General features: G+C 40.9%; 2 protein-coding genes across 12 annotated transcripts in view; both read right to left on the reverse strand.

The window, feature by feature from the left end:
* LOC310764228 (fer-1-like protein 4) overlaps positions 1-23,076 on the reverse strand; it is a 114,057-nt gene that overhangs the window by 49,409 nt on the left and 41,572 nt on the right. The window contains exons 1-2 of one of the 4 annotated variants that reach the window (XM_083617672.1): positions 4,096-4,398; positions 2,881-3,100 (exon numbers count right to left, since the gene is read on the reverse strand). In XM_083617672.1, coding sequence (XP_083473798.1) covers positions 2,881-2,959 — 79 coding nt within the window. In that variant the 5' untranslated portion in view covers positions 2,960-3,100; positions 4,096-4,398. Of the gene's footprint in view, positions 1-2,880; positions 3,101-3,868; positions 4,021-4,095; positions 4,399-4,616; positions 7,944-23,076 lie in introns of those variants that run through there. The other 3 variants (XM_083617671.1, XM_083617670.1, XM_083617673.1) reach the window with 3 other exon arrangements.
* Positions 9,419-23,076, reverse strand: part of CPNE1 (copine 1) — a 50,832-nt gene continuing 37,174 nt past the window's right edge. For 6 of the 8 annotated variants that reach the window (XM_083617712.1, XM_083617715.1, XM_083617714.1 and 3 more), the window contains 13 exons: positions 21,530-21,604; positions 19,601-19,672; positions 18,737-18,820; positions 17,910-17,999; positions 14,903-15,001; positions 14,244-14,330; positions 14,100-14,159; positions 13,575-13,708; positions 12,951-13,005; positions 12,820-12,871; positions 12,204-12,337; positions 11,179-11,415; positions 9,419-10,787 (listed from right to left, as the gene is read on the reverse strand). In XM_083617712.1, the coding sequence (XP_083473838.1) occupies positions 10,671-10,787; positions 11,179-11,415; positions 12,204-12,337; positions 12,820-12,871; positions 12,951-13,005; positions 13,575-13,708; positions 14,100-14,159; positions 14,244-14,330; positions 14,903-15,001; positions 17,910-17,999; positions 18,737-18,820; positions 19,601-19,672; positions 21,530-21,604 (1,296 nt within the window). In that variant the 3' untranslated portion in view covers positions 9,419-10,670. Of the gene's footprint in view, positions 10,788-11,178; positions 11,416-12,203; positions 12,338-12,819; positions 12,872-12,950; positions 13,006-13,574; positions 13,709-14,099; positions 14,160-14,243; positions 14,331-14,902; positions 15,002-15,067; positions 15,164-17,909; positions 18,000-18,736; positions 18,821-19,600; positions 19,673-21,529; positions 21,605-23,076 lie in introns of all 8 variants that reach the window. The other 2 variants (XM_083617718.1, XM_083617717.1) reach the window with 1 other exon arrangement.

Here is a 23,076-nt window from a genome sequence, read left to right on the forward strand (position 1 = left end):
AGCACCACACCTCAGAAAACATTCCTGGTCACCCTTTGCCTTGCACTTGAGTTACCTGGTAAGGCCTCCCTGATAGGACTTCCCATGCTGCTGTGCAGGGAGAACTCAGAGCACTGACACCTTTGATAAAGCCACCTGTGTCTTTTTGAGGTATATACCAGACTTAATCACAATAGCACACCTAAAGCCAATTGCTATCTAAAGAGTGTTTTGGAAACCAGTTGTCTGAAGGGATATGCACAGGTGATGTCTCAGACTTCATCATCCCACTGTTGTTACTTAAAAGAAACAGAAACGTTATCCTTGCCATTGTGTATGCCCCCTTGCATTTTATCCACACAACAATGCTGTGATGGGTTCCGGGGCTGAGAGTATGTGTCTGGCCCAGTATCACCCATGAAGCTTTGTGGCTGAATGGGGATTTGAAGCTGGGTATTCCTGATCTAAGTCAAGCATTCTAATTACCGGTACTGTTAGTACCCTCATTACTGTATAGATAACAAAATGTTCTAAGTTTCTGCCCCCCCAGCCGTGGTAGAATACATGCAAGGAGGAAGACTAAATAATGGTGACTTTAGAAGCTTTCCCCAGAACTGAAAGCAAAACTCTAGCTTGCATTCGGTGGTGTGAGCTTTTAATTCACTGTCATACTGGACTTTTGTACACTGTTATGTACTGAAGTTCTCACCCTGGGCCAGCAGGGGGATACTGTAGATAGTTATGCAAATGAAGGATCAAAAGTGACGTTCAGTGATTGGATAGTTTGTATGCAAATGAAGGATCGAAAGTGACATTCAGTGATTGGATAGTTTTAGAAAATGGCAACAGTTACATTGTTCTGGAGCTCTATATAAGCAGGCTGACTGAGTTCCTCAGTTAGTTCTGTTCCAGCTTACAAATAAAGAGCTCCTTTGGAAGAATTGCTGTGTCGTCTGATATGTTCGCCCACAACTTAACATACACAGATAACTTTCTTTTAGCATAAGAGGAATTATCCCTGGATATGCGGAGAGGAAGCCTCTGCATATTATTAGAAGTTGTTGTATGACATGAATGCTCTAAATAAGGGGGAACCAGGGCACAAGGATTTCTGGGATTATAGAGAGTGTGACACAGGGGAGGGAGACAGGTTGCTAGATGAAATTATCATAATTTTTTGTTTTAATTTAAAGGAAAAAACTGTTCACCTATCTGGGTTTCTTGGTTGTTCAAAGGAAACAAAGCTTAGCACATGGATTATCACCTTAACTAAGACATGACCTGATAATTCACTGCCACTTTTTAACAAGCAGATGGGAACACCTCTTTCCTTTAGCAAATATTTCATTGCAGTGGAATGGAATGGAATGTACACAAAGGATACTAGGCTGTTATCAGCTACTGAGTCAACAACTACTGGTGAGTTGCTGGACTTAAATAGAGACCAAAGAGGAAATGACTGACTGACAAAAAAAGCTACAAGAGAAAGAAATCCCTCCTTGGACAGAGAAGTGAAAATGTTTCTGAGGTGGGTAATTCAAATAACTGGAAGCATTGCCTAAAAGATCTAAAAGAACCCTTATAGCCAGAGCATAGTTACTTGGAGATGAATGTTACTTCATACATTAGGTTTTTCCTGCACAAGAAGTAATATTCTAGGAAAAGTGGGATCTTTTGATAATTCCTATATCTTGCTGACCTCCATTAAATTAACCTCCAATTAAGATTAACACTGCAGAATGGGTTTCTATATATATTTTTTTGCTGTCCTATCTCCAGTACAAAATATTGTCCATTCAGGTGATTGGACAATCTGAATTCTGCCTCCACATCTTGTTACTAGTAATGTGTACATAAATGAGGAACGAAGAGGCCTTTTTTTAAAGCTAATTTAGATTTTTAAAAAAAAATACCGTATTTTTCGCTCTATAACACGCACCCGACCATAACACGCACGTAGTTTTTAGAGGAGGAAAATCCGTAGGCATGCCACCTGTAGGCATTTCCTCCATAACACGCACAGACATTTCCCCTTACTTTTTAGGAGGAAAAGAGTGAGTGTTATGGTGCAAAAAATACAGTAGATGGAATTCACCAGAACTCAGTTCTGGCACCTCTCAGGTGGGCACCATTGTCATTATAAGAGAACAAGGGAAGTGTTCATGGTTAGTTCCGGCACCTCTTTTTCTAGAAAAATAGGACTGGGGATGAATATTTGCTCCTAAGTGGTTATAAGATTTAAGAGGTGTTTCTTTTGAGGGTGTCTGTGTGACTGAGGAGAAAGGTTTTCTTTTTCTCTTAAAGAGAGCTGCTTCCCACAACAATTTTTCTACACAGCTTAGTACATCCTTGTAAGAAATTAAATATGTGCATATACAGTCCTGTGTATTTTACATACACATGGCTATTTCACCACATATTACAGTTGAGGGAAGCCCTGAATTGGGGGCCAGTTCCCATAGCACACTCTTGCAGTGAAACAGACAGAGACCAGTATGTTTGTTACATGTGATGTTGTACACACAGATGCAGGCACTTTCAAAAAAGAGAGTGCTATCTGTGTTGTTGTTTTTTAAATGTATCATGTATGAAGAGTTCCTCGGTTTCAGAACTTTCTTCAAGGTTATATGAACAAGCAGATTCCATGACAGAACAAGCAGGACCACAGCTCACATAACAGACATGTTCATATAACTGAAAAGGAAAGGCAGTGGTACCTCTACACAATGCACAGAGTCCCACACACCTGCATCTTGGCCCCCTGATGCATTTTCATCAGGCTAAAGCAAACAGATTCCTGGGCTACCAGTTCTTTCCCCCCCTTCCCCAAACCTGGGATGCATTTCCTTTCCTTCCCACCTCATCCCGACTTCCTTCCCCGCGCCTCCCCATGCTCCGCACCTCGGAAATTCAGTTGCACCTGCCGCTCCCCTGTCCCTGGCAGGTGGGTGACCCTCTTGACGCTGACACTCAGGGCCATGGTGCTGCCAGGGCTTGGCTTGCTTCAGCACTGACCAGGCGTGAGGGCTGGCTGCTAGACAGTCCAGGGCTCCACCTGTTTCGTCACTCAGTGAGTCAGGCCTGGGGACTCACCAAGCAGGTTTGGCTGCCCAGACCCCACCTGCAAGTCACACATTATCCAATATTGGCAAGTACGTTCAAAGTGGGTAGGCACCAATCACTCCAGGCTGTATTCAGTACTAGTGCTTCTCAGAGTAGGCCCACTGAAATTAATAAGACATGACTGAATTCCTAGCATTAGCTACAGCCCTCTATCCCCCCCACTCTGATTCTCCTTAATACAAGCCATGTGCCTAGCGAGCATGAGTCACAGCCAGCTGGGGAACAGCAGCCATTGCCCCCTCAGCGGGTCAATGAGGTAATTTTAAACTCTGGACTTAATGGTCTGATTGAGGATGGGGGCTCTTCAGATAAGTGTATTATTCACAGACTTTGGACCCTTTCATCCATACTTTTTATCACACATTCATGACTTGTGCTCCTCATGCTATCCAGGTGCTCATACATAATCCCATTTTCAATACTACTTATGCCTGCAAAAATTTTGAGGTGGTCACACTGCTTCATTTCCAGTCAGTGCATGTCCCATATCTTTCTGCTAAAACCTTGTGGCTTTTTATACCACAAATATTATGGTTTATTTTTGCCACGCTTTTCTTGCATGAAAGCTCACCTGGACAGTAATTATATGGTAGGACTGGGGAAGTGTTGCAGATCCATTACTATTGTGTCACCAACATGTAGCAGAATGCACCCACAATAAAGCAACGGTCTGGAAGGGCCTTTCATGATAAGTAGGCCCTGTTATGTTTGGGGGCCCTCATTCTGCTGTGGGGCTCTAGACTTCTCTCCCCCGCCCCCCTGCTACCTTTCTCTGACTCCACCACAGTTCTTTGTTCAATATATCTGGGGCCCCATCTATCTCTCCACTTGACCTTTTATATAATGCCCCCTCCACACAACCAGTGGAGGTAAAGAATCAGATCAGAAGCTGCAAATTTACTTCAAGTGATGTATTCAGGTCTGGAGCAGTGTGCAAGAGCCCTAATACAGTGGTACCTCAGGTTACAGACTCCGCTAACCCAGAAATAGTACCTTGGGTTAAGAACTTTTCCTCAGAATGAGAACAGAAAGCGCACGGTGGTGGCGTGGCGGCAGCGGGAGGCCCCATTAGCTAAAGTGGTACCTCAGGTTAAGAACAGTTTCAGGTTAAGAATGGACCTCTGGAATGAATTAAGTTCTTAACCAGAGGTACCACTGTATTAGTATCATTTCTTCATATCTATTTAGAATATCTAGTGAATAACATATATTCACCGCCAATCCTAAATACATTTGGAGGTTCCATAATTTCTGCTTGAGTGCCATAAACAACACTTCCCAGAGTCCATATTGTGTTTCCCCTCTCTTTTCTAGTTGTTGACAGAATAGGTGGAGCACATGTAACTTGCCTCCTGCTTAGTTCCAAGATTCTGTTTGCTTCCTTTGCTGAGAAACTTGAAAATGAATTCCCTTGTCATGTACATGTTTACAGTATTATTCTGTCCTGTTTCTTTCTCAGACCATTTAATCTCTCTCAATATTTTAGTTAGTTCTAGCCACAAGGGCTGGCCCACCTGTGAGGGAAGGTGAGGTGAATTCCTCAGGTAGCAGATTCTGTTGTAGAACTTCAATCACCCTTTATTCCCTGGCAGGGAAGGGGGCGCCATTTTGTGGTTCATCTCAGGTGCCCAAATGTATTGGGCTGGCCCTGCTGTTTGTTCTGAGGAACGAACTGAAGAATTATCAGATCAGGAGCTGCAAATTTGCAGACACATTTTTTCTATATTGCACCTGCTTTGTGGTTGTACCTCAGTGTAGTTGGGATAATGTGCTGGGAATCAGTATGTGAATGGTCCTGCTTTGCAGCAGGGGGTTGGTCTTTCTGACCTCTTGGTCTCTTTTACCCCTAAAACACATAACCAGGGGGGTAGCATGTTGGGGGGGCTTCTGGAATGATTGCCCTGGATGCATTTGGGGGGGGCATGCTGCCCTCCTCAAGTCAGCTCTGCACCACTTTCCAAGGTCTGAGGGACTGGGATCGATGCATGGCTGTTGCGTTCCCACGCCACAAAACCCAGATCCCAGTCTTACAAAGTGAGTTCACAGTCAGAAATGTATCTGGCTAGTACTCAGCAGAGTTATCTCTCATCAGTCTACCGCAGATGAGAGAAAATCAATCTGCCATGAGGCTCCCTCTCCTGGAAGTTTAATTTAATTGGTTTTCTCCCCCCTCCCCCCTCCCGAACATAGCTGTGCCACACTGGGATTTATCTAGGCAAAGGGTGTTTTCATATTGCACATGAACCCTCGGTCCACCCTTTCTCTGTTGGAGCCAAGCAGTGATGATTTATATATGGCATGGAATGAATACCTAAAGCAATTTTCTCTTTTTCTTGTGTTTACACCTTCTGGAAACAAAGCTCATGGGTGTGTGGAGTGTGATTTATGATCGAGAGAAAAAGGGCGATGTCACGAGTTGCCACTTTTGTGTATGCCAAACAGCTGCCTACTGGGAAGCAGGGTAGCACAGAGGACTTGCTTATATCTGGGTTCTCAACAAAAAACCTTCAATTTTAGGACTGATTTCATGAGCTGCTTTTTTTCATATAATTTGGTGATGTTTGAAATCACAACCTGGTGAGCTCAAGTCCAAGACTGAATAGTAGATCTCTCCTCCATGAATTTATCTAATCCCATATTAAAGCCATCTAAGGTAATGATCAACACATCTTGCCGCCTTTGCAGACTACCTCAGTGTAACAGGTTTACATTGGCTCTGCATTGTTATTTTTACTGATTTTTATTTTAGTACTCTTGCTTGCTGAATACTGACAAGGAATATTTTTTTTTTTAAAGAATGGTAATGAATGCTACCTGCAGAAAGAGCTTGTGCAACTTGAAGCAACCTGATTGACGCAAGGATTGTGATTCAGTACTTCTCCAGTGCTATGCCAAATAGGAACTACGTGGTTATGAGGACTTCTATACATACTGGAGGTAAGACCATTAAAAGGGGAAACTGAAGCGCCTGTAGGCTACAAATATGCTGTGTAACTGCATTCCAACCACTCCCCGTTAGGCTAGAGGTATAAGCCAAGTAGGAGGGCAGCTGCATGCGTCACAAGTGCACAGCACCAGAGGAACATGGATCCTGTGTTACAGGCTTTGCCATCATTGAGAATAGCTCTAAGCCAAATCACATTTTGGGGAACTTTTAAGCTTAGCAATTTAGCACCACTAGTGGGCAGATAACTGCATACACTCAGCTCAGATGTGCTTCTTACTGTGCCCCTTTTAGTTTGCAGCACACCTAAATGCAAGGAAGTCACACCTCTCTCTTCTGCTCACCTTGTGAATGACTTAATTAACACATGAGCACACATAGCCCAACATAAAAGACATTACCCCCATTTGGGCATTCTTGCTCCTGTGTTTGTCAATATGAGAGTGATGTGCTGAGGAGCTCTGCGACCCTCCCTCCAATAACCTTTGCAATAAGAACCTAACAGTTTGTAATGACAGAGTCTTTGCACATAGTAATGGGGGTTTCAAGTAACAAAGAAGCCTTAACATCAATTTCTATCTATACCTGTGAAATTTTATTAAAATTCAGAGAATGAAGACACCTTGAGTTTGATAAAGAACTTTAATGGAGTTTGTGGTACACAAGATGATAATTCTTACATTAAGAACTGAATCTTTTCGGCATTAATCAACCAAACCAAGCAGTGCAATAGAATATCAATGTAATAGTTTCCAAAAAAGCAAAGCTTACTTTGGTAAAATACTCCATTTTCTACCAAAGAACCAGGCTGTCATTCCAAGTTGGCCAATAATATTTCCAGTGAAACAGTATGTGTGTAGCATTTCTCCCATGAGAAGGCCCTGCCAGTTATGCCAGCTGAATTCTGCCAGACCAGCAAGAACTGATAGACCCCCAGACTGCTACAGCCATGATGTACAAAAGGCATAACTTATTCTGGCTGCAATCAAGACTGTCTTAAAAGGGACTATAGTTTAGTAGCAGTGCATCTGCTTTGCATGCAGAAGGTTCCAGGTTCAATCACCAAAATTTCTAGTTAAAGGATCAGATGAGAAAGACCTCTGCCTGAGACCTTAAAGAGATGTTGCAAGTCAGAGTCAACAATACTGGGGTAGATCCATAAACAGCATTATCTGGAGAGCTAGTCATACATATATTCTGGCGTATAGTATTGGGGATTACCAAACTATGTGCCAATAGGGCACACTAGTATATTGCAAAGTAACACACAGCTCACACTATAGCTACCCACAAAGCATCACAATTGCTCAAAAAGCACTTGGCTAAAAGGAGAGCAAGATGCTAAGATGCATTATTAACTCAATTTGCAAGAGGTATACCTCCCAATTTTCCACAGAACTGATTAAGAATATTTATGTTTCTGAATGTTAAATGGTGTGTGCTTCTCCTGCTACTCCAGGAGAAAAACCAATGTTGTGCCCTAGGCACCAAAAATATTGACTACACTGACATCTGCAGAAAATCAGGACTGCTATAAAAGAATGGCAGCTTTCATAAGGAAAGGCACCAGCATTTCAGACTTCAACATACTCCAGTACAGACCAGCGTTTGAGTTCAAAAAGTACCTGTTCAGCCAGTAAATCACTGTTTAGCTTTGGAAAAGTCACTATCTGCAAAATGGAAATGTGAATGACAGAAATAAGTGGTAGAGCAATGTAAGCATTGTATCGCAGTGGTTAATACAGGCCAGAAGAAAAAGAAGCAAGCAGCTTTCATCATAATGCGTTATCACTTTTACTGTACTGAAGAAAATAATAATCACATTGGAGTTTAATTCTTCTGCACATAGCATCTTTCTTAAGGTTCAAAAATGGAAAACTTTCAATTTTAACAGATTCTCCAGGACTTACTTAAGTGTAGCACAGGCTTCCTCAACCTCGGCCTTCCAGATGCTTTGAGACGACAATTCCCATCATCCCTGACCACTGGTCCTGCAAGCTAGGGATCATGGGAGTTGTAGGCCAAAAACATCTGGAGGACCAAGGTTGAGGAAGCCTGGTGTAGCATATACCTGCAACAGAACAGCATTGTGAGGTGGCAACAGGAATTATACTATTTCAGAATGCTTGGAGGAGGTGTCATTTTTAAATGTTACCCCAGATAATTTTTTAAAGGAAATCTCTGCTAAGTTTTCTACCTGCAATAAGAAGTTTGTTAGTTTTTGTTTTTAAATGCAAGGAAGCATTAAAAACATTGAATGCTACTTACTGTACATGCAGTCTGGTGATACGGTCCATTCTCCCACTTTAGAAATCCACCACCTCATTTTTAGAAACTGCTTGAACACATGTAACCCACCAGAAGTAACAGCAAAGGAAGGTCCTAGGCTTGTAGTATTCACTGTATATTTTGTTCCTGGAGAACTAAGTGTACATTTCACATAGCTGTTGAAATGATAAATACTGCAGTTCTAATTGAAACATCTATAATTTGTATATTTAATTTATACAGGATCAAATTTATGTATGGATCAAATTGCAGTTTCAAAAGAAGAGGCTATTTAGGTATTGTGCAGGGATTTTACTCTAATGTAATTTTCTTATATTTTGGAACAGTAATTAGTAATATCCAGCCACTTTTGATTGATGGGGTCTGTGTGGAGAGGGTAACAACGTTCAGATTTTTGGGCATTGAATTACAAGAGGATCTGTCCTGGAGTGTCAACACAAGGGGGCTTGTGAAGAAAGCGCAGCAGAGACTGTACTTTTTGAGAATTCTAAGGAAAAACCATCTTCCGCAGAAACTGCTGCTTGCCTTCTATCACTGTGCCATTGAGAGCGTGCTCACTTATGGCTTATGTGTGTGGTACGGAAGCTGTACTACCCAGGACAGGATGGGGTTGTGCAGAGTTGTTAAGGCAGCAGAGAGCATTGTTGGCTGCCCACTCTCCACCTTAGAGCAGATTTATGCCACAAGGTGCCATAGGAAGGCACTGGACATAGTAAAAGATCCATCGCATCCTGGTCACTGTCTCTTTGAGCTCCTGCCGTCGGGACGGAGATACAGGACGATGAAGACAAGAACGAGCCGTCTTAAGAACAGCTTCTTCTCCAGAGCGATCTCAGCCCTGAATGGGAAGCCTGGACTTTGAAAGTCATCTAATCTTCCTTGCTGTACTATACTGTATTGTTTTAATTAATGTTTTTATGGAGCAGTCAAGTAATTTCGTTGTCCCTGAGAGGGGGCAATGACAATAAAGATATTATTATTATTATTATTATTATTATTATTATTATTATTAATAGTTGGTAGTATTAAATATTAAACTTCTCCATATACTGTTTTCCTTAAATCCAATAAAGATTTTATATGATGTTTTAAAGTGCTTAAATCCAAAAGCTGTAGGAAGCATGTAATACATTTTATAAACAATACAGCTAAAATAATGTTGTCTAAAGCAAGCATCCAAGCTTTTGCTACAAATAAAACTACAGGATTGTAAATATTGCAATAAACCTGGGACAGATAGTGCAGCAGTTGCTTAACAGAACATCCACACACACCCCTTTTCCCAAGTGACAATTCAGAGACAGAAACACAAATTATCTCACTTGCTCTCCCCCTGCATATCAGTGCACAGCCCAGTTTGAAACACACTGACCAAAATGCCCTTGAGAAAGAATTTTTATATGTAAACAGCACCCTTGAAGCAAGAATCTCTTGATTTGCAATAGATTTTGGGACCTGAAGCTTAAGGTTTCATTGTAAATAAAGTACTAAAAAATTCATTGGCATGCCATAAAGGCATAGTAGAAATTAAGGCAATCAGTGATTTTGGTATATATCAATGCAAAATGATTTCTCTTTCTAGACACAGAAGAGACCATCCAGCAATACATGGTAAGTAATATATAACTATATATGTAAACTTTATAGCAGCTAGATTTCAAATACATTCTAAACTGAGAGAAGCAACCACTCACAAGACAATTCTTTTTAGTGAGCTGCATGAATACCTGGCCATTTTTTCCCTTTTAGTTTTCTTTATTATAATTTTAGTACAAGTATCTGGTGTTTTCATAATTTGTTATGAATGAACCTTCACAACTGACTCAAAAATGCAGTGAAGGGTTGAGCAGATTAAATAATAATATGTGAATGGGATATAAATCAGCAAGGGACAGAAGCAAGCATTAGCAGCCATTTTGTGATATAAGAAGTTTCACCACCTTCTGAAAGCCATGTCCCAAGCTCCATTCAGGTTCTGCGACTTCAGCAGAAAAATTAAAATTAAAAAAGCTTTCTTTTAAATCAAGAGCTAGGATCTTGACTTTTAAAAAACAAACAAACCCAAGATTCTTCACTAGGATTGTGTGCTACACAGCATGGGCAGGTAGACAGAATGCAAATGGATTTGGCCATAAGGCATTCATCAGTTTTCTAATAAGAACTGCCAAGAGCACTAGTATTCCTATATATTGTCTGCAAATATATCATATTCCCCATATATGTTGGAAGTACAGAAATATTGTTTTGAATGCAGAGTAATACATAGGGAAAAGGACAATTCACTGGAAACTCTATATGCAGTATTCTTTTCCTTGTAAATGAAAGGTATTGTGCTTTATGGCTGTTTTTCTGAAGGCATCTTCATGGGATTCAGGCCAAGCATCTTGAAGTAGGATACCAGTTGCTTAGGAACTTCAGCTAACACTGACTGGTTAAGTGCCTCACGAGGAGCCTGTAACGAAGAAAGAGCAAGACAACATCAGTGACGACAAGAGCAAGAAAAGGAATGGTTTTCATAGTTGGCTTTGGACATTGTTATTATTAATTAAAAAAAAAAATTGTACAAACAATGCTATGAGAAATTCTGGGTCAAACAACGGATTATGGTTTACTAAACCATGGTTTAGCATTACATGTGAACTGTGTCCAGCAGCCTCACTATGATTTGTTTACTGCCAACAAACCACAATCTGAAGTTATAGTTTGTGGTTGGATTATGAAACTTGGCTTGTTTTGCCTACATTGTTGCATTATGTGTGAACCAAAGAGTTTTCAAGAAGTAAATAATATTGCCTGCTGACAAAGTATAACTCTCTGGAAGAGTTAGGTATTCTTCAACTTACATTCTGGAACCTCCTGAAGGGCACAAACTGGACAATATCTCGTGCAGCTGGTTCCCCTGACAAGGACTTTAGAACACCATCGTCTCCATCAAGGAATTCCATGGCTTTGAACTCAGCGCTCCCAACTCCAATGATAATGATAGACATGGGCAGCTTGGAGGCATTGACAATGGCTTGCCTGGTTTGGTCCAGATCAGTGATCTCCCCATCTGTGATTATCAGCAAGACAAAGTATTGCTGCAAGAAAATTAGATTAGTCAATAGAGGTTGACTTCAAATCTTAGGCAAGAGTTAAGGAAGGGACTGAAAGGCTGATGTTTTTATACTTCTGTGTTTGCTCAATTATAAAGAATGATCTGCACTCTGTGTCTCACAACTTCGTAAAGCATGAAAGAGTAAAAAAAACACTGGATTGAAAACAATAAAATACAGTAAAGTAACTTTAAAAACCCAGTTCAATTCTCAAACCAGCTATTTCACGTTAGCTTTATTTGAAATTATTTTGGATAGAATTAATAACCTAGGCTTTAGTACTTCAAGGGTTCACGCACACTTCCATTTGTCCCGTGATTTCAAGTTGTGGGTCCAATAGGTTTTAGGTTTGTCCCACTGCTTTCTCATGGAAAATCCGTTGTTTATTGCTGAATCAGAACAAACATCAATCAGGTTTTCTGTGGACTGACTTTGTTCTGATTCAGCAGTAAACAGGTTTTCCCGGGGAAAGCAGTGGGAGAAATGTAAAGCGTCTTGGACCCATGACTTGAAAGCACCAGACAAACAGAAGTACAGTATGTCCTAACTCTACCACATGGGAATGAATTGCAGAGAAAACACAGAATTCAGAGGGTAGAGCCTGATTACAAATCTATTCAGTTTGTGAAGTTTCATGGTAGACTATGGCTTCACAACAGTGAAGTAATGAAAGAATACTAGCACACCTTTAAATAAATGCCTCTTGTGACTTTCCCCCCCAATCCATCACTTAAAAACAAATACATCCAAAATATTAAATCAAACAGACTCACAGAAGCAGTATTTTGCTGTGCTGCCTGAGCAGCAAACCTGGCAACATGATTTATAATTGGGGAGAAATTTGTTGGACCATAGAGACGAATCTGAGGCAGTGCCTGGCGATATGCATCCACAATTCCCTGGATTCCTGAAAAATGGAAACACCAAATGTTATTGCAATAGTTCGTGTGTATGTATGCTGCTTATTTCCCAGTGTTCTCCATAAATCCTCCCACAGTTATTCAACTTTTATCCTTCTGTCACAAAATGGAAATGGCAATCTAATGTGTGCACAATAACTGAAGCTGAGCAGACACGCCTTCCCCCCATTTCACCACATTTGTAGGGTGTGTGAATCAGTTATTTTCAGAGGATGGCAAACCATGTACTGCCTGCAGCACATAGCATAATTCTTGGAGCCTTGCAGAGGTGGTCACTGGCTGCCAAGAGGACTGTGGCTACAGAACAGGTGGAGTGGCAAAGAAAATATACCAAAAGTCATGCACAAAAGTCCTGACAAAAACTCTAGAAGCTCTGCTGGTCCTGTTCTTTATTTTTAATGGAACATACTCTCTGATGCACACTTTGTCAAATTCGATTACTGGGTCATGAAGATTACTAAATGCTTACCTTGGCAATAGGGATTTGTAGGGTTAAAGTTCAATGCAAATTCATGGGATACCTGGGAAAGAGACACACTTAGTCATGTAGCCAAATACCAAGGCATTTGAATTAAGAAACACTTGAGCTAAGAAACTCACCTTCCAGTCTGGAGGAACTTGAGCTCCAAACCCAAAGGCAGGGAACAGTTTGTCACTGAAAGATGTAGGGGGTAGAGGAGGAGGAAAGACAGACATGTTACCTTCAACTGAACAAAAACAATTCATAGTTACCACTGCTGCAAGCTGGCAGAAACTGCATGCTACCTCAGAAACCAAAACTGCTAAAAGCGAAGCAAGCAGTATGAGTGCAGGGGAACGAGGCTTCCAGGAGCCAATGTTGTAATCGAATTGACTCCTCCTTCAGTTTAAAATGTCAGGGGAAAATGCACACTCATCCCATGAGCAGTGATCATTTTCATTTATACATGACTGTCTACAGCTCTTGCTCTCAAGTACCGAGACTCAGCAGTGTCATTTTATGAGCAAGCAGAAAAGCAAAACAATCACTTGCTCTCATGAAGGAACCAACAAAACAAAGAACAATCTATTGCAACTCTCACTGAATTACCATTCTCAGCAATAACCCGAGATGCAGGAGATGCATAATACATAAAGGTTGAAGGGACTGAAGTCACTCAGTCAAATACATCACTTTTAACTCTATTAAATTTCACTTATTACTAACGCTCGCAGCTAGAGCAGCTAAAAATAGTTTTAACATACGTGTCATAATCCTGTACCACGTTCCCCACACACCAGATGGCGGTCAGGTATTCATTTATCCCATTTGGACTGATATAGTGAAGAGAATCTGGTGACTTTGGATCTCCATTGGAGCCGGTGAAATCTACACCCACCTGACACAATAACAAAGAACACAAAGATAAGATTTCTTTCTAGAAACAGGCAACCAAAGAAAGCCCCACATTCATGGAAGTTGACTTCAAGCATACCTAACACCAGTGAAGAATGCTGCTGAAATAATCACTAAAAAACTCAAGGCAGCTGAAGAAAGGTCAAACATTAGGTTCCCCCAAAATGCAACCAGGGAGACTATGTATTAGAAAGATCAGTGAATTCATTTTGTTTAGTCTGGCAGATATACAAGCAGCAGACTTATTCACTGACAGATCTAGTAAACTGGTTTTTGTGCAGTTTAAGTGCAATGGCTTTTTCATAGGAATATATAAATGCTTGAGTTGTTTTAACTTAGGTGGAAAAGGCATGTAAACAGGTGACCCAACTCACAGTGAAATTAATTTGGCAGCCTCCCATGATGTAATCCAGGAAAGAATATTCCATTTCAATCTGAAAAAAAACAGCACACAACTGTTACAACTTCTACCCTACAATCACAGAATAGCGAACTCTTCTGTATGAAATGCTCCTTACTTTGCAAGACTTGACTCGAACAATGCCAGAGTTTTTATAGCTCTTCTTCTTTCTCTTCTTCTCGGGGTGAATACACTCAAATTCCACCTACAAAGAAAGCAACACACATCAAAGGAACTTTTTCTAGTTAATGAAATGAAGCCACATAGTTCACATTTTAAGATACACAGGACAAGACCCAATTAGAAAAAATAATGGTAGCCATGCATACTGGCAAGTGATCACAGCTTGACCGCCAGGTCAGCCTGGCACCAAATGGAACCATGCAGACCCGTTGGGAGCTCGCTTTTGACCTCTGCGGGAACCCTCAATGTCCTGGTCGTCCCCAGGATCTTCTCTGGGGCACTCGTTGCCTGCAAGCTGCCTAAAAACTCCAAAAAGCAGCAACCGGTTCACTGTGATAGCAAACCTGGCTTCCTTTCCCCCTCGCGGTAAACCAGGAAGTAGAAATTAGATATCTTAGGATCCTAGGATCATTTCGCTTGGGTTGCTGAAGAACACAGATGACTTAAAATACAACATCTATTGCTTCCTAGGATCTGTAAAGGGTGCTGGGAATTGTAGCTCTGTGAGAATAAATTTATTGTTTCTATGATTCTTCTTTGCAATGAGAAATAGGTTCAATGAGTTAATAAAAGAAGGTAAAAGTAAAAGCTCACCGGAGAGCTGCCACCTGCCTTCTGTAGCTGGGAGAGGTTAGTTTCAAAAATGCCTATCAAGTCATGTGACCCATCACTATCATAATCTGAACAGTGCACCTGAAAGGAAAGAAACAGCAGCAATGGACAAGCAGAACTTTATAATAGAGAATGACTGCTGCTCACCGCTTGGTCTCTCGCTTCCAACAGCTTTGCAGTGGTGCCTGTGAACTCCCCTATCAAATCTGAACTGCTGCTGTCATCCATATCACTAACTGAAACCTAATAGTAAGAGAGAGACCCAATAATGAGTCCTTGAGGAGAGCCATGGGTACGAACCTGTTTAGTAGGCAATGGAAATGCAACTAAAATGCTGAGCAGATAAAAAAAAGAAGAAAATGACTGTTCCAAGGCTAAATTAAGTAAAAATCCAGTTATAGAAGCCAAGCAATCAACTGAAATTAAGTCTTATATAAGCCTTAGAAAAAGAAACAATGGGAACAAAACAAAAACAGCACAAAAACCCAAGACATTCAACAGCAAAGAAGAGCCTTAACACAAACCGTATAATCCAAAGTTCCCTCTTATTTTAAGAACTTTGCATGAATACTCTTCCCTGGTGATATCTAGTCATGCAAAAACCTGCAAGCCTCATTCTCAAAAGTCAAATGAAATATGACCTGAATGTCCATGCTAAGCCATTTAGATAGTCTCCAATGGAAGGAACACAGGACTCAATTGAGAACTGCTATGTGTTTGGGGCTTAAAATAACTTTGAGTAATGCTATAGTTTAAACAAGAGGTAGCTTTCAGCACTGCCCTTGTTTACCAGCAGATTTAAAAGATAGGAATTACGTCTAGATACAATATACGGCTTACATATAAATGGCTTGATCGTAAATATATTATCTTGAATGCACATCCCTCTAATTTGTTTGTGACCAACATTCAGTGATGTGTTTTTAGGAGTAAAGTAAGATTTAAAACAGCACAAGCCAACAGTGTGCATCCTAGAACACCATCAATTGAAAAGCAGTACCTTTCAGTTAATGGCATAGATAGGGGGGGGAAATGCAGCCTTCTCACCAGATTAGGAGGTGACAAGTGCTCCTAGTTTACACTTGAAAATCAAATTGCAAACCTGACTGAACCAAGGAGGCGATGCTCTTTTCATCTTTTATCCCCTGGTCTATCTACACACCAACCATTATCACTCTTGTCTTGGATTTCAATTTTTCAATTCTTTCAATTTCAATTCTTTCAATTGGCTCTGCTTAGTTTCAATCTCCCTCTGCTCAGGCAGGGAAAGCTTTTGCAAGTGCAGATCCAGAAAGATACATGAATGTAAAATGCTCTTCTCTCCCTGCTTGGGTGGGAAGGGCATGCCCTTTATAGGTGCAAATTTGGTGCTGTCATCCAGCGTGCTCATGCATATTCTGAGTAAACAAAGAAGAATGAGAGCACTCCAGCACAACCCCAAGGACAGTTACTAGAAGGTTATTAGAATGACTGTTCACCTGATTCCCCTGGGAATGGCTGGGCAGGTCAAGAGCTGAGTCAACTTACCGCAGGCCTATTTACACATGCCGGGTCCCACAGTTGTACTATCAACTGCTCTTGCTGTAAGTTCTTACAAACCCCCTAAAGTCATAATTTCCTTCATTAATCTCCAAGTAGAGATAATCTACTGACACTGCTAACACACCTTCAGTTACATAACCAGGACATGACCCTGGTTGGAAATACCCAATCTAGTTGTGATCGCCAAAAATGGAAGGTTTGACAATGAGCAACAGCTGAGGGGATCCTCAACATTTATGTTTTATTCCTCCAATTGTGACTATCTCACTAAAGGTATCTAGCATCTTCCATTCCTTTACGTGAGTATAATACTCCCTCTTCTACATATACAGCTCAGCTTCTCCCAAGCAGCCTTAACTTACCAAGACAGCCAGCACAAAACATAAGAGCTACCCATCTGGATCAGATCAAAGGACCATCTAAGTCCAGCATTCTGTTGTGACAGTAGCCAATGCCAGGGGTGGAGAGCTGTGGCACCTAGATGTTGTTGGACACCAATTACCGTAAGTCCCAGATAGTATGGCTAACAAGCAGGGGTGATGGGAGTTGTAGCCCAGCAACATCTAGAGGGCCAAATGTTGCCCACCCAAGGGCTGTGGGAAGCCTGCAAGCAGGCTAGAAAGTCCAGGTTGTGAAATTTGGTTGGCCGGGATATTAAAAATCTTATCTTAAATGGCAATTTTACTGGGCAGCGGATATGACTTCACTTCTGAACATCAGCAAATTAAGCATATTAAACAACTGCATTAGATACTTGGAAATGCATTTTTTTAAAAAGCAATGGACTCGTGGAGGCTTTGCAGTCACTATATAGTTTAGAATGTTTGGGTATGAAGATAATAATTTCATTAATTAAGCCACAAAAACCATAGCTTAAAAACAGAGCCAAGCATCCTCCCAAGGGCATTTTGGTACACTCAGGTCATATTTTCAAGCTTTCCCGCAGAACCAGCAATACTACAGACTTACTTTTGAAAATTCAAGCCGCTATTTAGGTCTTCGTGATCTTGGTCTTCCATAAAACTACATTTAAGCGTGTAGGATTAAATAATATTATTTATTATTTTCAGACATAATTGTAGTCCACAGTGGATGTACTGCAAAAACTAGTCTATACAGAAAGACAGCTCTGGCAGATGATGTTTCCAGGTGACCAATAAACAGAACAAAGGTTCCTGCTCAGTTAGAGGGTTGGAGAATAGCTCATATTGCCAGTACTCTCAGTGATGCAAGTATATTTCAAAGAAATAAATGGGTAAGCACACAGAAGGAAATCTGGTGCAAAAATAATGGCAATCTAATTTAATTATTGGGCAGCCACACATTATTTGGTTTTAGTTCTTTCACAGTCAGAATTCATATTGCAGAAGATGTTTATAATTAAATCAAATGGGTTCTCTAACCTGTATTTTATTTTTATTTTTTAAAGTTAAATCATTGTCATCACCTTCATTGGTTTGTTGAAGTCACCACCACAGAATGTTTGCAGAGGAACACTGAACTTTCTCCAGCAGGGATTTAAATTGTTCTTAATTACCTATAAAAGAAATCCAATTACAATCAAGCGCCTGAGATCTCTCCTCATCCTACAAGTACATTATGACAATGGCATTCCCTCACCTAGATTTCCGCAGATTATTATTATTTAAATAATAATAATTCTGTTCCAATAGCTGCATAATAATTTTCTGGATGAAAAGTAGAGTACCATTATGATAAGACATAACTCATTGCTTATAGGCAAATATCTATTAATACACTTGATGTGTAATAAACATGTATGTATTTTCTGTATTTTTTAAGCCAATTTCTAGTTTCATACCTAGATAAATTTAAACATGCATCTCAGCTGAATGTGCACAGTTTGCCATAAGTATGAGGTGGCTACAGCTGCAAAATTTAAGAGCTGCTGCAGTGCCTTCCAGACATCCCAACTGGCTTGTACATCACTGCCCAAATATGAAGAACTTATAGTGGGTTGAAGTCTGAGAACCACTAGCAGAAGAAATTACTATGTAATGCAGCCCACTCTGCCCACTGAAAAGTTGTTTCTGAAGGTCGGAAGCCCTCCGGAAGAGTGTGGGATGAGGAGGTATCACCCAAAGTCTGGCCGAAGAACCTTGGATTGGCAGAGCTCCATTTATGCATAATGCCTCTGCCTGATTTTGTCCAAAGAAGTAGCAGCTCCATTTTTTTGCAACTGAGTTCATTCAGAGTTCATTAAGATATAGCAGCTCCTGAAGTTCAAAAGTTGAATCACTGTGTAAATCCTACCTCTGATCGGTAGACAAGCTGCCATTTTCCACCATCACTCTCCTTATAAAACTCCAAAAATGGATCAGATTTGCCCAAAAAATCCTGCATAGAAAAAGAACCTTGATCTTTATACAAATAATAATTCAGGATGTAAGAACTTCTAGAGCAATATACCTTTCTGCTATTCATATTATATCTATTATTACTGGCAACCCCCCCCCCAAACATTCAACGAATAACAGCTTATTTTCAGTCACAGATGTTTCTGTTGGGTCCTTTTGTTCATTTAGTAGCCTGCAAATAATGCACGCCTATGTTCAGCTAAGGCAAACTATAAAGTGCTTTAAGCACCAAAATCCATGGTAGCGAGAGCTGAAATTATTATGCTTCTCTAGGAAATCTTTACTTCAAGAATTAACTTCAATAAATGAAAAAAGCTTTACAAAATAAAAATAATAATCACCTTTAATTTCAAGTGTGGTCTACACACATGCCTCTCACATTCAACCTTCCCCCCCCCCCCGCCCCCTTCGAAGCAACAGACAGGTCCATTCTCATGTAAGCCCTTAATTACTACACTTATTGCCATTTCCATCTTGATGGTTCTGTCATGACATACCTTGTGAAACCTATTCACACAGGTACTGCTATGGAGCCAGTGTGGGGAAGTGTCCAGGGATCTAGTCCCCACTCAACCATAAAGCTCAGTGGGCCAGTCAAGCCTCTCAGCTTAACCTACCTCACAAGGTTGCTGCGAGGATAAAATGGAGTGGGGAGAGCTCTGTACACCACCTTGAGCTCCTTGGAGGAAAGATGGGATATAAATGGTGGTTCAAGAACGGAATGAACTGGAAAGAGAGTTACTTTCAATATACCATTTACCTTTTTGTCTAAATTCCGGGCTTCAACATCTAAGGACACAACTCTAGTGTCTTTAATCTCTTCTGCAGAAATCTAAAAATTCAAGGGGAAATAATTTCAGTGTGATTTTGGAAAGTATTTCTAATGTGAATAATGCAGACCGTTCAAATACACAAATTATAAAACAAATTCACCAATGTACTTCACAGTTAGCTTAACCAAAGGAGAAATATGTGAAGCCATTATGTTCATTCGCATGAAGCAGCAGTGTTATTTACTTCCTAAATTCCTCCTGTGATAATGTGACTGCTGTGGAATCCAGAAGCTGTCTGAATTACTTGCAAAATGGTTTTGGTTTTTTTAAAGCAAACCTGAACCACTTCATACTCCACACATACATTTGACAATAATGAGGTTAGTTGTCCTGTTTCACACCCCTCATCTTTTCATTTTTTTAAAAAAAATTATGTTTAACTATCAGAGGTCTGATTTAGCCCTATTGAAATGAATGGGAATGGGAAACTACAAAATGTCTATACTATTCCCAGCAACTTCTCAAAATAGGATAGGCAAACCCTTAGCATGTATGCCTATATAATGAATTCCGTAGCACTTACCATATTTTTCGCCCCATAGGGCGCATTGGCCCATAGGGCGCACCTAGTTTTTTGGGGGGGGAAATAAAGGGGGAAAAAATTATTTCCCCCCCAGGTGCAGGGCTGGGGCAGGGGAAGCCCGAGCTTCCCCCGACCCCAGAACAGGCTGCTATCCGCAAGTGGTGGGAGAGCTGCACAACTTCGTGCAGCTCTCCCACGGCTAGCGGAGAGCTGCGCAAAGCCCGAAGCCTGGGGCGTGCTGAGCTCAGCGCGCCCCAAGTTTCTGGGTGCAGGCAAGCTCTCCACTAGCCGTGGGAGAGCTGCGCGAAGTCGCGCAGCTCTCCCACGGCTTGCGGAGAGCTTCCTGAAGCCTGCATTCGCCCCATAGGACGCACACATATTTCCCCTTCGTTTTTGGAGGGGAAAAAGTGTGTCCTATAGGGTGAAAAATACGGTACCTATTTTGATTTTTTTTAAAGGCCTGTACATTCCTGTGTACACACAACACACCCACCAACAATTACAAAAAGGATCACAGGGGTTTGTTGGTCTCCAGGAGTAAATTTCAACCTAGGGTTAATTCTGCTTTGCTTTGACACAGGAGTTAACATAGTCTAAACTTGAAATGTTTATTTCTTATTTGGAAAAAGAAAATACAAACAGCAAACCTCATTAGGCCATTGAGGTTACTGAGGTACATTGGCCCACTTCCACTATTTACTATGAGGCCAGTATTTCACTTAGATATTATTTGGTTTCTGTGTTGTTTCCTCTTCTGTTATAAGCCAATATCTCATAGTTCCCTTTTTCTCCTCCAGGGCTTCCTGATAGCCCAATAAAGAATTTAAATAGACATTGAGATTTCCAATGTACCCCAATAGCTTTAGTATTGGATCACTTTTTTTAATATGTTACTTAAAAAACACTATTTTGTCTGTTAAACTGGAGTAATTCTGAAATCGATCATAATTTTTAAATTTATGTTTATTTCATAGTTCTATATCACTTAAAATTTAAAATTAATGGTATATATATTCTTAAAAGAAAAACACTCACAGTTCGATTTGTTCATAAAACCAGAAAATTACCTTAAAATGCCTGCTGAAATAAGGAAGACTTTGTCATGTGATTGAAGTTCAGCAAAGGATGCCTGTCTAATCTCAGTTGGGCGGGAATTCCATAGACGTGGAACACCCCCCACCCCAAACACTAAATGAATGGCTCCTAGTAGTTATGAGCCACGCAGCTGAGCTATGGGGGACCACCAACAAGGATTTTAAAGGGTTCCCCAAAGCAATTATTGGTGAAAAAAATTGTAGAGGAACCTTAAACTAGCCAGAAATGAGTTTCTTACCGTAACAGTGCCTTTTCCTGCAGGTTTTCCTTTCTTCAGCATTAAAGGCTGAGTGACAGTTTTACTTGACACAATCTAAAGAAGAATGAAATCTATGCATCCATTACAAAAGTCACATAAAGTGATATATTCTACCCTGAGGCAGAAATGTGAAGGAAGAAATATCATTGGCAAGAAGCCAATTAACATGCTGTCAACACAACAGACATTTTTGCAGCTATCCGTTATAACAGCCAATCATAACTATTTACATAGTGTGAAATTTTATCACGAATCCCAAAAGCATTTGCCAAGATACATGTCAATGTAACTATATAAGTGTAATGAGAAACAGATTTGAACTTTTACGTGGTTTAACCATTTGGATTTTCAGACAGTTCCCAAAGCCTCAGGATGCATTATTTTAAATTAAAAGGACAAACACAATAAGGATCAAATAAACTCACATGCCAAGGTGCTGAAAGGATTGTGTAACTCAGCCCTAAGAACAACATCCAATGCTGTAACAACATGTTATGGCAAATGACTTGCTGCCACCAGCGCAGCAGCCCCTTATCCAGAGCTTTCATTGTCAGCAATGTAATAGTTCTCCTTTACATCCACAGGTGTGGCAGTGGGTGTGCTGGACTGTTGCCTTGCCTTGGTAATGGACTGGATAAGAGCCAATGAAGTGAAGCTCAATCCAGATGAGACAGAGGCTCTGTTAGTGGGTGGTTCCCTAGACCGCATGGATGGGAGGTGGCCTGCTCTTGATGGGGTTCCATTCCCTCTGAAGGAACAGCATGGAGGTGCCACTGGATCCATTGCTGTCGCTTGAGGCTCAGGTGGCCTTGGTGGCATAGAGTGCCTTCCATCAGCTTTGGCTGGGGACCCAGCTGCACCCCTATCCAGACAGGGATAGCCTAACTTCTGTTGTCTATGTTTTGGTACATGGGGTTGCCTCTGAAGACAGTTCAGCTGGTGCAGAATTCAGCGGCCAGGTTGCTTACAAGGGCAAGACGGTTGGAGCCAATCCTGGCTGAACTGCACTGGCTGCCAATTAGTTTTCAGTCCCAATTCAAAGTGCTGGTTTCAACCTATAAAACTTTAAATGGATAAGGACTACAATACCTCAAGGATCGCTTTCCCCCATATGAACCAACTCAAACCCTGCAATCACTATCTGAGACCCTTCTTCATGTGCCTCCTCCAGGAATGGTCAGGAGGGCAGCAACATGAGAACTGGCCTTTTCTATTCCCTGCTTGTGGAATGCTGTCCCCAGGGACCGGGGAGGCTCGCCTGGTGCCTTTGTTATATATCTTTAGGCGGCAGGCAAACATATTCCTCTATGGGCTTTTAAACTGTGTGTGTGTGTGTGTGTGTGTGTGTGTGTGTGTGTGTGTGTTTATATTGTAAATCACCCAGTGATCTTTGAATAAAGGGTGGGATAGAAATTTAATAAATAATAATAATTATTGTTATTATCCTTGCTGCCAACATAACATTGCTGCATTGTAAGTTTTCCTACCCTATTTCATTGGCACATGTGGGGGTGAGCACTCCTGCA

This window comes from Podarcis filfolensis, assembly GCF_964270895.1.
Source record: "Podarcis filfolensis genome assembly, chromosome: 6".
Taxonomy (NCBI): Eukaryota; Metazoa; Chordata; class Lepidosauria; order Squamata; family Lacertidae; genus Podarcis; species Podarcis filfolensis.